Below are 13,192 nucleotides of genomic sequence, written 5' to 3'. Positions count from 1 at the left end.
GTCATTCATTTAAATGTTCAGGATTTGCAGCATTCAGTGTTTTCATCTCGACCTTTTGAAATTTGATATAGTGAGTATTCATGATTTGTAAGTAGAACCATGTCTGGATGGCTTAAATCAAGCTCTCAGTATACTCGAGTACCGTGTCATACATGCTGCACAGAAACAAATCCTTATCAACAGTCAACCATTGACTCTTCACTATAAAACTGTTGAAGAAATGTGTACAGGTACAATTACTGGAGAGTCATACCTGCTACTTTTCCAAATTTTGTGGTGGTACTGAGAGTTGGTTTAGCAGCTGTTGCTGCTCTGCACCTTAACACATAGCATCTCCATGTCTGGGAATGGATGTCCATCCGTACATTGTTCAACAGCATGTTCGAGTGGGTAAAATAGATCAGTTTCACTCATTCTCGAGTGTGTGACAGTCTTCAAGTACACAAAGCCAAATGTTTATAAGTACAGTAAGTGCGTTTGGATTGGGAGTGTGTCAGTGTTTGTGGGTTATGGTTAGAGTAATAACGAGGTCCGGGGATAGATTTAGCATTGTGCATATGTGATTGTGTTTTATGTGTGTGTGTTTGCGTGTGTGTGTCCAGCAGTACTGTTAGGGAAAGGAGTTTTTGTAAGTTTTAATGTGTAAGGTTGGGGCAGGGGCAAGGTTAGGGTTAGCACATGAGAGGCAGAGAGGCCTGCACACTGTCCTCATGCATATTAACCCCAACCATACACATTAACATACAAAAAACCCTTCCCCTGAGTGTACCACTATTCAGACAAATTTGATCTGAAGTTACTTCTGAGGTTTAGGTCAAGCGATTGAGAAAGGAAATTGTTTTCCTTTTTTGATCATTTGGATTTCAAAGTATTTATTGTTCAGGTGGGTTTGTTTTTAAAGTGTTGACACCATTTCATTATGTTTCGGTGCTTGTGCACTTTTATGGACTATTGTTTAATCCTCTGAGTCCACACAAACACACACGTACAGAACTTTGCATACATTGCTTCTGACTCCATGTCATCCAATGATCAGTTTTATTTCCAGCTGGGAGAGCTTGGCTACACTTGCTTATCTGGTGCTGTCACCATAATTGCTGCTGATTGAAGCAGGTAATGCTGAAGTCTTCCTCACTGATCTTTCAAGGGTCTTTCATATCCCTCAAAAGAAGAGTTATGTAGCAGTTTTCAAAGAGGTTAATATTGCTTCACAACTGCTCTTTTGCTGAATGTGGGAATAAGGAGTGCTAAGGTCAGTGTGTGGAGGCTCAATATAAGTGGCAAATAGGATTTAGAGTCTGATTTAAGTTGATGCACCTTGCTTCACCTCATATAGATCTTACTGATGAAGCCAGGCGGCCTGCATTGGAAAGGCTTTCTAGAAAGGTATGGCCACAATACAAGTCTTACTTGCTACTGGCCTGCAAAACCATGATATTAACCATAGGAGTTTCATGTTACATGTGCTCCTATATGGCAGTCATGTGCTCTGTTCATCAGATTCAACATTGTGTGTAGTCGATTGCTGTCACATTCTTACTTTTTTTTTTTTCTATGTTGTGACCGGAACGATCCTTTTTGAGAGAGAGGAATGTTGGGGAAGGGACGTACTTATTTCTGGGCCAGGTAAGTTGCAGACAGACAAGACAAACATGACAAGAGACAGGATTGGTGATAAACACAAAAGGTTGGGGGTAACCATGGTTGGTGGTGAGGGCAGGGACATCCCGAACCCTCGATTGTCAAGCTGGGTGACAATGAGAATCGAGTCCTCACCCACTGGACTGTCATCATGATTACCTCACTCCACTGCTGGCTGGAGTGCTTGATGTCTCCTCCTGCTAGTACCACTCCAAATGAGGGAGAGCAGCCTATCCAGCCAGTGTAGGCATGCATCAGTGGTGTGGCCCACAACCCAACACACCATCCCTGGCAATTTGGTGCAGGTGATAAAAATCTCCACCTCTGCCACTGCTCCCAGAGGGTACCAGTAGACCAGGCTCCAGGGCAGGACTACCTGAGGGTGCAGGTAGTGCAGGGGCAGAAGAGGCAGTGCTGCCAGGTTGGCTCTCAGATGTGCTGGGCATTGGTGCTGGAGCTGATGGAGGGGGGACAGGCCTATGCCGCTGTGCTGTGGAGCGTTTAGTGATGTGGTACACATGGATGACATGGACACATTTCAACAAAACATAATAAAATTAAAAAAGGTAATAAAAAATAAAAGTTAATGATTTGCAATAAAAGAGCATTAAAATAGTGTTCATAAAAGAAAACAAAAATGACACAGAAATTATTTTTAAATAGTATGGAATAAAACAAAAATAAAATAAAACAAGAGAGAGACGGGTTTGGGTGAGAAAAAAAGAGAGGAGATCAGTGCCCTTCGTATGTCACATACAATTCATTAATACAGTTATTTGACTCTGTTATCTTAACTTTTACATTTAAGACTACCACCTCCTAACAGCTGCACACTATACTACAGATTGTAGCAGGTAATCCTTCATATGTGCATATATTGCACATGTCAGTTTTACAGATTACAGTTCACAGCAGGGCATTTGTGCCACTGGTATGAAGGTTTTACTTTAAATATTATTGAAGAATTAACAGTATTGTATAGTTGGGAAGTGTGGCATTTGAACACACAACCTCTGACTAAAGTTTAATATTGTACTTGTTGGTTTGTGCTACAGACTAATTTTATTTATTTATTTATTTTTACATTTGTTAACCAGGAAAGTCCGACTGGATACATATCTATTTTCAGGGGAGGCCCGGGGCGAAAAGCTCCAAACAGATAAACATTTAAAATGCCGTATGCAGTAATATTTAGCAATTTAACAAAAATCAAAAGAAAAATACAAATAGGTTACATATTTAAGAGAATGTTCTAAGTAAGGTAATATTTACAGTGATATTGAGGAATTTAACAAAAATCAAAAGACAACTACTAATAGGTTCCATAATGAAGAGAGGTTCAAAGTAAGGTTTTATTTAGGTAAGAGAAAGTCAACAACAAAGTGGGAGATGGAAGAAAACTATAGAGGGAGAAAAAAATAAAACATATAAGAGAAATGGGGGTATAGGAAGAGGAGACGGGAAAAGGCAGATCATTTATAAAGAGAGGAAGAATGAGATAAGAGAAGGGTAGGTAGGGTAGAAGGCAGCAGAGGCTGAGAAAGGTGGTTGCAGTTCAGATAATGGAAGCAAGAGATAATATAAAGGGGGTAGAGAAAATTAATTGAAGGAGGGTACGGAGAGAAAAGGGAAAATATCTTTGATAGCTAAGATGGATTAATGGATTATATAAGTAACGTTGGGTTTGACTGGGCCTAGCTAAGACTGAGACAAGCTTTGGTTGAAACTCGTCAGTGTAGTAACTCAGACTGAGTAATTTGAGTTTAGTCAGGGTTTAGACAAGGACATAGCCAGTTATTGTACATGTGTGTCTTACTGATATTTTGAAGTGAGGCAAGAAGCAATTGGTCATTAATTCAGCAGGAAGGGAGTTCCATATTTTACCAGTAGTGTTAGAGAATAAGGAATCTCCGGCTGAGTTATTGGCTTTGGTAGGTTGTACTAGCATTCTATTGGAAGAGTGAAGGGATGCTAGGTTGCTATATGGGGTAATGATGTTAGCTAGACTGGGGGTGTAGGAAGGTTGGTGGATGATTTTATGAGTTATTATGATTTGGTTATAATAGATCTGGTTGGGTAGCTCTAGCCAACCTAATTTTTGAAGATTATGGCAGTGGTGAGTTCTGTATTCTGAGCCTGGAGCAAATCTTGCTATATTGTTGTAACATTTTGTGATTTTGTTGAGATTTGATTTGGATAAGTTAGTGAGGATAGGTGAGGCATAGAGAAGGGATGACAGAAGATGTGTGCGAGCTATGGCTAATGCATGCATACTTGCTTTTACAGTTGAGATATGTAAATGCTATCTTTAATTTTAATGCTACAATAACAATACTCTTCTGCTGCATACGTACCACATGCTTCCCTCATCCTCGCCAGTGTAGGCCTATGGGTTCGGACATTGTACTCATGGTCACTTGCAGCTGTGGAAAAAAACAAAAAACAGCACAGAAGACCATTATGAATACTAGTCTTACCTATTTTCAGCTATCCAAGTCTTACAAGTACTCTCTGTAGATGATACATACACAGGTGTGGGATGTTCTCAGTCGTAAATTCCTCAATCCAGTGGTTGAGTTTATCCTTCCTCTTCCGTTGGTCATTATAATGATGCCTGCACTGCTCTCCAGTGTGCAGGATATTAGTGGCACTTGGATACAGCCCGAGCTAAACTGTCCCAAGCCTCTGACTTATACTGGAAGCCAGAGTAGTCCTCCTGCAGAAGCCTGTCATTGTGGTTCTTAACTAGGAGTCCAGTAAAAATGTTGGACCCCTGGATACCCCATCTCTGTGCCCTAAACCTGGCACCTTCCTCACAAATGCCTACCATGTCTGCCACAGATCTAGAGCAATGGAGACTGATGCTTTCCCACCAATTCCAGTTATCGCGTTTACTGGTAATGCGCACACTATTTATTTAAAACTGTTGTGCTCTGCTTACCGTCATTGGAATATGTTGCTCGGCAACGCACTCCCCAGCAACACTTTTGCACAGTGGTAAGAGGAGAGCATCAGCAAGGCATCACATAATTGCAATTACAGTTCCGAGGTTATTGGATTTACAGGCACCTTTGTATGTGTGTTAGGCAAATGTGAAAGCCATGTGAGTCCAGACAGCAGAATTATACTTACAGGAATATAGCACACAGCATACCCACAGTCATACATCTGATAATAAATGTGATAATACACAGATAAATGAATAAATGACACAGTACTACTGTGTCAACCCTCATACATGTAATTGCTGTCATCTCTATTATCTTAATTGTTATAAGTAAGAGTGACTATAATGGGAAGTGGAACAACAGTAAAAGTGTATGGAATATCTTGTATTCAAATCCGGAACCATGTGTATGGCAGTCCTACACTTACACCTTTGTTCCAGTGATTGCATTTAGCGCCACTTCACACAAACAATTGCCCCCCCCCTCAAAAAAAATTAGACAAAGACAGAAAAGGAGAACAAGAAAAAGAAGGGGTAAGTAGTTGAAATGTAGAAAGTCAATGTATGACATACACACAAGAAAATGATGACTCACACCAGATATGTCTACATAGATCTGGATTTGAACTCATTCCAGTGCACCTTCAGAACACAGGATGGGTGCCTTATCCCTCTTTGCCACACAAATAGCTTTGCAACAAAGAACTGAACTCAGTCTGCACACAACTAACTACAACAGCATCTACAGTGATATCAATCCATACAGTGTTATTTGCACATTTATTATTTTTGGATGTAGTGCACCTAGTGATCACACAACCTGTCATGTTTACAGATTTACAGCTCTGTCTTACATTTGTATTTGTTGGCCATTCTTTATTTATCTGAGCATACAGTGTGTAAGCCATTCTATATCAATAAATTGGGCTTAAAATGTGTGAGGATATTAAGTGAAAGTAATATATGCAGTTGCCAACAAATGAAGGGACGGGTTGGATGTTAAGGAACACAACCTATGGATTGTGTGCTACTTACATTTTTAACCTTACATCTAACACTTTTTTAGATCTAATCTAACGCACCCAGTGGAAGTAAGGCAGCCTGCAATGCAGTTGTATCTTTTGAATTTTCTTTCTGCTAGTCCTTCACAGTTGCAATCTATTAAATCCAAACATTGAGGGACCGCCTGCACTGTTTACATCTCCTACACGGTTATATGTATTTGAGTTTCAGCATTTCTAATGAGTTCACACCTCATTTGCATCTTCTCCGTGCTAACAACCCTGAATGTCCATTGTATAAAAAAGTAACCGTGTAGCTAGGCAAACTGATGGTGAGGAAACTTGTCTGTGTTGGGAAGACTGCACATAAACTATTTCTTCAGTATATATCTATGCAGAGGAGTACTGAACTTCATAAGGTATGCTTCTATTTTGTCAGCTACATACTGCATGTGCTGGAATGTATTTAAGAAAAATCTGAAGCAAAGGCTTTTGCACTGTTAACTGTATGCATTAGTTAGAAGTGTACTGGCATGGGCATATGTTGTCAAGCCATTTCAGAAGTATACATGAAAATGGAATGCTGTGTGATAAATATATACAAATGCCTCGGGTACAGCTATTTTGATAGCACTTTTAGCTGTCAAACTTTCGTTAGCAAAATGTGTCCTTTTCCTGTTCTTGTGGAGGGGGGAGGTGAGTTACTGTTATGGTACAAACAAGGGTACACTGTTCCCTTGGGGGGTGGAGCAAAGTTGAGTTAATATTACGCCACAAACAAGGATATTTTGCTCTTGTTACTCTCCTTGTTTTGCATCCTGCATGTTCGTATTTCACATCTCTACTTTGTTTTATGTTACTCCAGTGGGTGATACTGATTGTCTACCTTTTCTGTTTTCTCTGGAAACAGTTATTTTTTAGTTATGCGTTACTTGTGTATTATCCTTCTGATGTCTTTTAGGACACCTATGTGTATGCCACTCAGGCATGTCAATCCTCAGAGACCCCCTTCACCGATGCTGAGAACCAGTTGATTGTGGATACCTTTTAGGCAACATGGTGCTTTTCTGCTGGAAAGGGGACTGGGAGGTATGGCACGTAGGATGCAAATATGGTGCCAGATAGTTGATGATATGAATGCTGTGGGTGGTCATGGCAGGACATACAAGCAGGTGCGGCACAGTGCCATTGACATAATCACATCTGCATGGAAGAGAGCAGCTGCAGTGGGCCGTGACCAGATGGATACCAGGGGAGGGCCTGCTAGGGAACCACCACTAACACCTAATGAAGAATTCCTGGTCAATATCAGGGATCCAGACAGCTCCCAGGAGAGTGCAGTAAATCATGTGCTGGATGTTGGAACAACAGTTTCAGAGGCAGCAAGCACATCCCAGGAGGTGCTTCCAGGTAGACTTTGGTATCTCAGCAGTTAAATCCTGTTATATAGTACAACAATTGAAATCAGTAAGTTACTTCTGTATCACTTGTCTTTTTTTCGGGGGGAGGGGTTGAAGATTACTACAGTTATTAGCTTAGGCTGGAGTTGAGAGCCAGGTTCTTGTTGAAAGTATAGTTAATGGACATATAAAGGGATAACACTATTACTTCCTATGTTACTGTTAGATGTGATGATGTTACCCATACCTCTTGCTTAACTTCTTCCAGGACTGTCTGGATTGCAGAGGAGAATCTCCTCTGCAGATGGTAAGCCAAACATTTTTATGTCAGTACTGCTGAATAATTTAAAAGAATTATTTTAATGTATGCTGTTGATGTCGGGCCTGTTGTGTGTATTGCTGTATTGTCTGTAATACTGGCAGCACTGTTAATTTGTTAGCATATATTGCACTATAGTAGTGTAGGTATTAATTTTTCCTGTGTCTGTTGCTTTTTATCACAGGTGATCATGACAGTGGGAGTGTGGGCCCTCTGCCACATAATGTCACTGTATCAGCAGACTCTGATGGTGGCAAAGTCACCACAGTCATGTGGTGCAGAGGTTGAATATGACACTGAGGTTGGCATACAGCCATCCCATGCAGTTCCATCGGACACAGTCAGTAGGCTTACACCTACCCATTCCACTGAGTCCTCAGATATTGGACAGGTGGAAGGCAAGGCCGTTGATCAGGGAAGTGTGGTTACTGCAGCTTCAGTACCTGTTGACTCTAGCCGTAGCCAAAGTGTAGGAGAGGTGCCACCCAAGAGGGTTGATGGGGTGCTTGGAGAGGGCCTGCTGTCCCTTCCTGTGCCACTGAGTGCATGTTTAGGGCCATCATGGAGGCACAGGCATATTTTCATAGGTGTTCCAGACAAATACTCAGGGTTGTAGATGTGGCACACTCTGACATGCATGACTTCCTCCACTGTGTTGCCAATTCAGTGGATTGCATGAATGACACGTAACAAGGGGTGTCTTTCATTGAACAAGGTTGTTTGTGATAGACTGTCTGCTAGGAGGAAAATGGCATACTCATGGCTGTAGGTCAGCCACATCATCTGCTGTCAGACAACTTTGTCATGCCCAATCACGCTGCCATAGTGGCAGTACTTTCACTGCTCCGTCAGTGAGTGTGCTGTCAGCACCCAGACATGGCAGGCCATGGGGTCATGGTCCTCTGTGTCCCGATGAAGGGAGCTTGTCCGGCAGACATCAGTCTCATTCGGGTAGTAGCAGTGCATCTGACCATGGGCATGGACGTGCTAGTGCAACTCCTGGCAGAGTCGGTTCTCATGGTGGTGGACAACACCAGTGAACTGCCACCTCTACAATGCACGGCTCATACCTGTTCAACATACCAAGACATAGAGCCATCACAGAGCTTGGGTGTATTCATGCAGATACTCGCACACTAGTTTCACCTGGAGGACCCTCACAGACACACACACAACAGTCATTTTGTCTTACTGGTCATTTGTTGGTTTATCCAAATGTCTGTCTGCTTCTCTTTCATACTCACACACACTCGCCCAGCCTTTTGTGTCAGCTTAGGATTCCTGCACCCCCCCCCCCCCCCCGCACACACACAACACCCTGTGCAAGATGATAACTGTGCCATATCCATGTTTACTATCTTTTGGATTCAGGAATACATAAGCTTTGTGTCTGAAGCTCAGGGTGCTTAGCTAACTTAGTGCTCAGTATATCTGCATTTGTGGTGTTGAACTGATAATTGTACCCTTGACTTAAATTGATCTTGGAATTAATAGCATCAAAATTTCCCAACTTTATAGTGAATGATCTTGTGATTGTTGTGAAGTCAGAAACTGCATTATGTATCATTACTTTCTAACGTTTCTCTTTAATGATTTTCCAGTACAAATGTATGGTGCTAACCTAAGGACATGCAATGATCATCAGTAGTTTTGATAGGTATGACTGTGTGAATCATTGATGCCTGGGGTCTACTACTTAATAATGGACACATAAGTCAAATAAGTCTTTGCTGTCACATGTTAAGGTAATTTCTGTACACATTTCCTACCTTTTACTTGCTTACTGGACTAAGTAATGAAATACAAGGATATGTTATGCATTCATGTTATTAAACAATACACTCCAGGTTCAGGACTTTCCTTGTAAATGCAGCAGTTGCCACAGTTTTAGTTCAGGGCTGAGTGTATCGGATGCAGACAGTACAGAGCCAATACATGGAGAGGTAAAGGTTGTGTGAGTTGCCGGGCATCAGTGTTATATGTTTGTGAGTAAGAGGAAGGTTTTAGGCCGCTAGGTGGTATTTGCATGTGTTGTGAATTGTGTCTTAGCCAATGCAAGGGCATACTGAGCATGCCTACTTCAGCCTATATCCACAGCAGCTGGTAGTTCCCTTGTGACTCTTCATCTGCCCGTGGCTGTGATGACCTTGGCATTGGTGGTAGGATGTGTGCTCCTTCCCCTTGCTGATCCTTCTGAAGCTGTTTCTTCAGGCTTATGTTGTGTAGCATGGCACAGACTGTGTAGATTTCTGTACATGTTCATGGATTGTACTGCAGGGCTCCCCCAGATGTATCTAGGTACCAGAACTGTGACTTCAGCAGCCCAAACCCATGCTCTATATTTCTGGTTTGAGCGTGTGCCTCATTATGGCATTCTTTTGTGGGTGTGTGCATTTCTGGTGGGTGTCATCAGCCACAGTTCCAGTGCATAGCCTTAATTCCCCCCAGCAAACATCTGGCACAGCTGGGAGGTGTGCTAGATATTTGAGTCATGGTAACTGCCAGGGGTGCCAGCGCACATGTTCAAAATGATTCCCTTGGTATTACACACGACTTGGCAATTGATAAAGTGGCAGCCTTTTCTGTTTATGTAGAGCTTACCCTCTTCCCAGGGTGGTGCCTTCATTTCTGTATGTGTGCAATCTGTGACACCCAGTACTTCAGGGTAGTGTGTTTACACGGTAGAACTCCTACATATTTCTGGCCCTCTCATCAGAACTGTGAGAAAAATATATGTGGTCACTGGCATGTTGGGCATAGCATTCAGGAACTGGTGGAGGATCCTTGATGCAGATATCTGTGACATCCCCAGCATGTCCCTTGTTGGTGTCTGAAAGGTACCAGTAGCTAAGATTCTAAAGGCTGCACATACCTTTGTCTCCACTTGATATGTCTTCCCTAGTAGGCTCTGGCTCTGAGTTGAGGATGGCAGAGGTTGCAGAGTTCCTGTAGTGTGCCCCTGTCCACCCTGTGGGGCTGTACAATTTCCACATCGTGTAGGTTGTGAAAAGTTAAACAGGGCCTGAAAACTCTTCTCCTTCTCGGCCGAGGCCTATTGGTAGCAGCAGCATCATTAGGTTTAGCCTGTAGCACATACAAATTAATTAAAGCAGAAGCAGCTCGTAATATTGTCCATGTGGACTTCTTTATAAGTTTGTATTCCAAAAGTTTTGGAATTCACAGGAGAAACCAGCAAGGAGTCTACACAGATGATTTATATCTTGCTGAATAGCTCTACCACATTGGATCGGTTGATTAGCTTGCAGTTCAGCTTCTTATGCTGTAATCGGTATGCCATGGAGTTTACCTTGTTTTTGTGGGGGTGCACACCTCTACACAACGCTTACTGAATATAAATTTTGTTGTTGCTGTGTGACGCACATACAGTGGAACATGACCATATAGGGTTTATTGAATCCCTCTGCATACCTTTACCACACGTTTTAGAACAGTTTTACAGAACCTAAGAATGGCTGAGCTGTTCGGAGTCAAATTTAATTAATTTCTTTTCATAAAGCAGAAAACTAATTTTCAGGATAGGGAACTAAACTATCTCTCACACACACACACACACACACACACACACACACACACACACACACACACACGCACACACGCATACACTCTTACTTGGATGATTGCCAATTTAAACTTCCTGCTTGCCTCTTAGATAAGGGAGGAAGCTGGAGCACCTGAGCAGACACAAAGAAGGCTTGCTAGATTTCCCAGATATGGCACCCAGCCATGAATCAAACCAAAGAACAAAGTACAGTGATTTTTTTAAAGAACAAAAGTAATGCAGGCAACGGAGCACAGCTTCTAAATACCAGAATTCTTTATTTCAATTGCAAATAGGTGAGCGCTTTCGCAGCCAAAGCCGCTTCATCAGACAAACATAATGTAAAACTATGATGCTTTTAAATAGGCAGCAGCCAATCATATATCAGACTCAATTAAGAATAAGAATATTTAAAGACAACAGCTCATTTAAAACATGAAACATCCTAATGCTTGTCATTAAAAATCATTAAAAGGAAACAAGGGTGTAGAAACATAACAAATAGATATGCTATCTAGCTATAAGGGTCTATTGACCAAGAGAGGTTTAATAGAAATCTTGTCATTCAGTCCTTTCCCTATGTTTGCTCTCATCCTTATAATCCACTCAAGTTCTTTATTTTCCACCCTGTTTTTATTAGGCCCCCCCTGTTGCCCATATTTACCACTTCTATAACCATAAATTTAAAAGTATGTTGATTGCCTAGCTTGGTAACATGTTTGGCTAGGGCATTGGTGTCAGCTTGTCTCGATATATCATAGGTGTGCTCTCTCATCCTATCTTGCAACCTGCGGGTTGTCATCCCAATATAGAAGGAATGGCAGAGAGTGCAATAGGCTAAATAGACTAGGTTGATAGTGTTGCAGTTGGCATTATCTTTGAAACACATCCTTTTCCCTGTGTCCAGGTGTTCAAAACTTCCCCCATTGTCTGTCAGATAGATACCAAGCTAGGCAATCAACATACTTTTAAATTTATGGTTATAGAAGTGGTAAAAATGGGCAACACAGGTGAACCTAATAAAAACAAAGTGGAAAATAAAGAACTTGAGTGGATTATAAGGATGAGAGCAAACATAGGGATAGGACTGAATGACAAGATTTCTATTAAACCTGTCTTGGTCAATAGACCCTTAGCTAGATAGCATATCTATTTGTTATGTTTCTACACCCTTGTTTCCTTTTTAAAATATTTTTAACAATTTTTAATGACAAGTGTTAGGATGTTTCATGTTTTAAATGAGCTGTTGTCTTTAAATATTCTTAATTGAGTCTGATATATGATTGGCTGCTGCCTATTTAAAAGCATCACAGTTTTACATTGTTTGTCTTATGAAGCGGCTTTGGCTGTGGAAGCGCTCACCTATTTGCAACTGAAATAAAGAATTCTGGTATTTAGAAGCTGTGCTCCATTGCCTCCATTACTTTTGTTCTTTGTATGCTTGTTTTACTGGAGGAACAGTTTACCTACACCATTACATTTGTTTTTTGTTGCTTACAGTGATTTTTTGTTTGAATTGTGAATTCTGTAAGAGAAATTGTTTGAATATCTTTCATGTATCTTTTTTCATCCATTTAAATAGGTAGTCTGAACATTAAATAAAGACAGATGGAAGTATTTGTGACATTTTCTTTTTACTTAGAGGTTTGCATTTTGGAGCAGGTTTTGAACTTTGAAAAACAAATTATATGCTAGTGTTACCTTTATTTATAGGTGATGTGCAGGAAATAGAAGTTCAAGACAGACCAGCTCTGAAGGTAATGAAACAGATCACAATCGTGCTGGAGCCTGGAATGGTGGTATTAGAGGTGAGTGCACAACATAATTTTGACAGATTTTCAAAATTGTGCTGTTTGTCAAATATAACATTATGTACTTGTTATGTTTTTATTCAGTGAATAACGTAACTGCTCTTGCCTCAAAAATAAATTGTTTTTGCAGTTGCATAGTCATATAAAATGTGGATGAAAGGCTGGCAGTCATTCAGGTCTTCCTGAATATTGTAGCTAACCCTTTTGCACGTGCCTCTTTCATACCTTAGTCCCTTACTTTACTTGCTTTTTCTGTACCTGCCATGGACCCCATGCACACTTGTACTAATTCTGTTTCACTAAATTCTAAGGTTGTAGCACCTCCTTCATGATGCAATATTTTATTACATCCAGCTTGAAACATACTTCTTTCTGTTGCTACATATGCCTTCTTTTTACCCTCATTCCTTTCTTTTCAGCTTAATTTATCACATTTGTCATCCGTATGCAATGTCTGTATATATTATGCCCATTTCATTTTTGCCTTCTGCTTTTGCCCCTTTCTGTTGCCCGC

At 41.0% G+C, this 13,192-nt stretch overlaps 1 protein-coding gene across 1 annotated transcript in view; it reads left to right on the top strand.

The window, feature by feature from the left end:
• Positions 1-13,192, top strand: part of CPSF3 (cleavage and polyadenylation specific factor 3) — a 710,232-nt gene that overhangs the window by 445,794 nt on the left and 251,246 nt on the right. Inside the window, exon 14 of the mRNA XM_044079083.1 lies at positions 12,581-12,675. Coding sequence (XP_043935018.1) covers positions 12,581-12,675 — 95 coding nt within the window. The remainder of the gene's footprint in view (positions 1-12,580; positions 12,676-13,192) is intronic.

Source organism: Protopterus annectens, chromosome 1.part1 (assembly GCF_019279795.1).
Source record: "Protopterus annectens isolate FY-2018-M chromosome 1.part1, PAN1.0, whole genome shotgun sequence".
Lineage (NCBI taxonomy): Eukaryota > Metazoa > Chordata > Ceratodontiformes > Protopteridae > Protopterus > Protopterus annectens.
The sequence above is the reverse complement of the archived record's forward strand: the minus strand, read 5'-3'. Positions and strand labels throughout refer to the sequence as shown.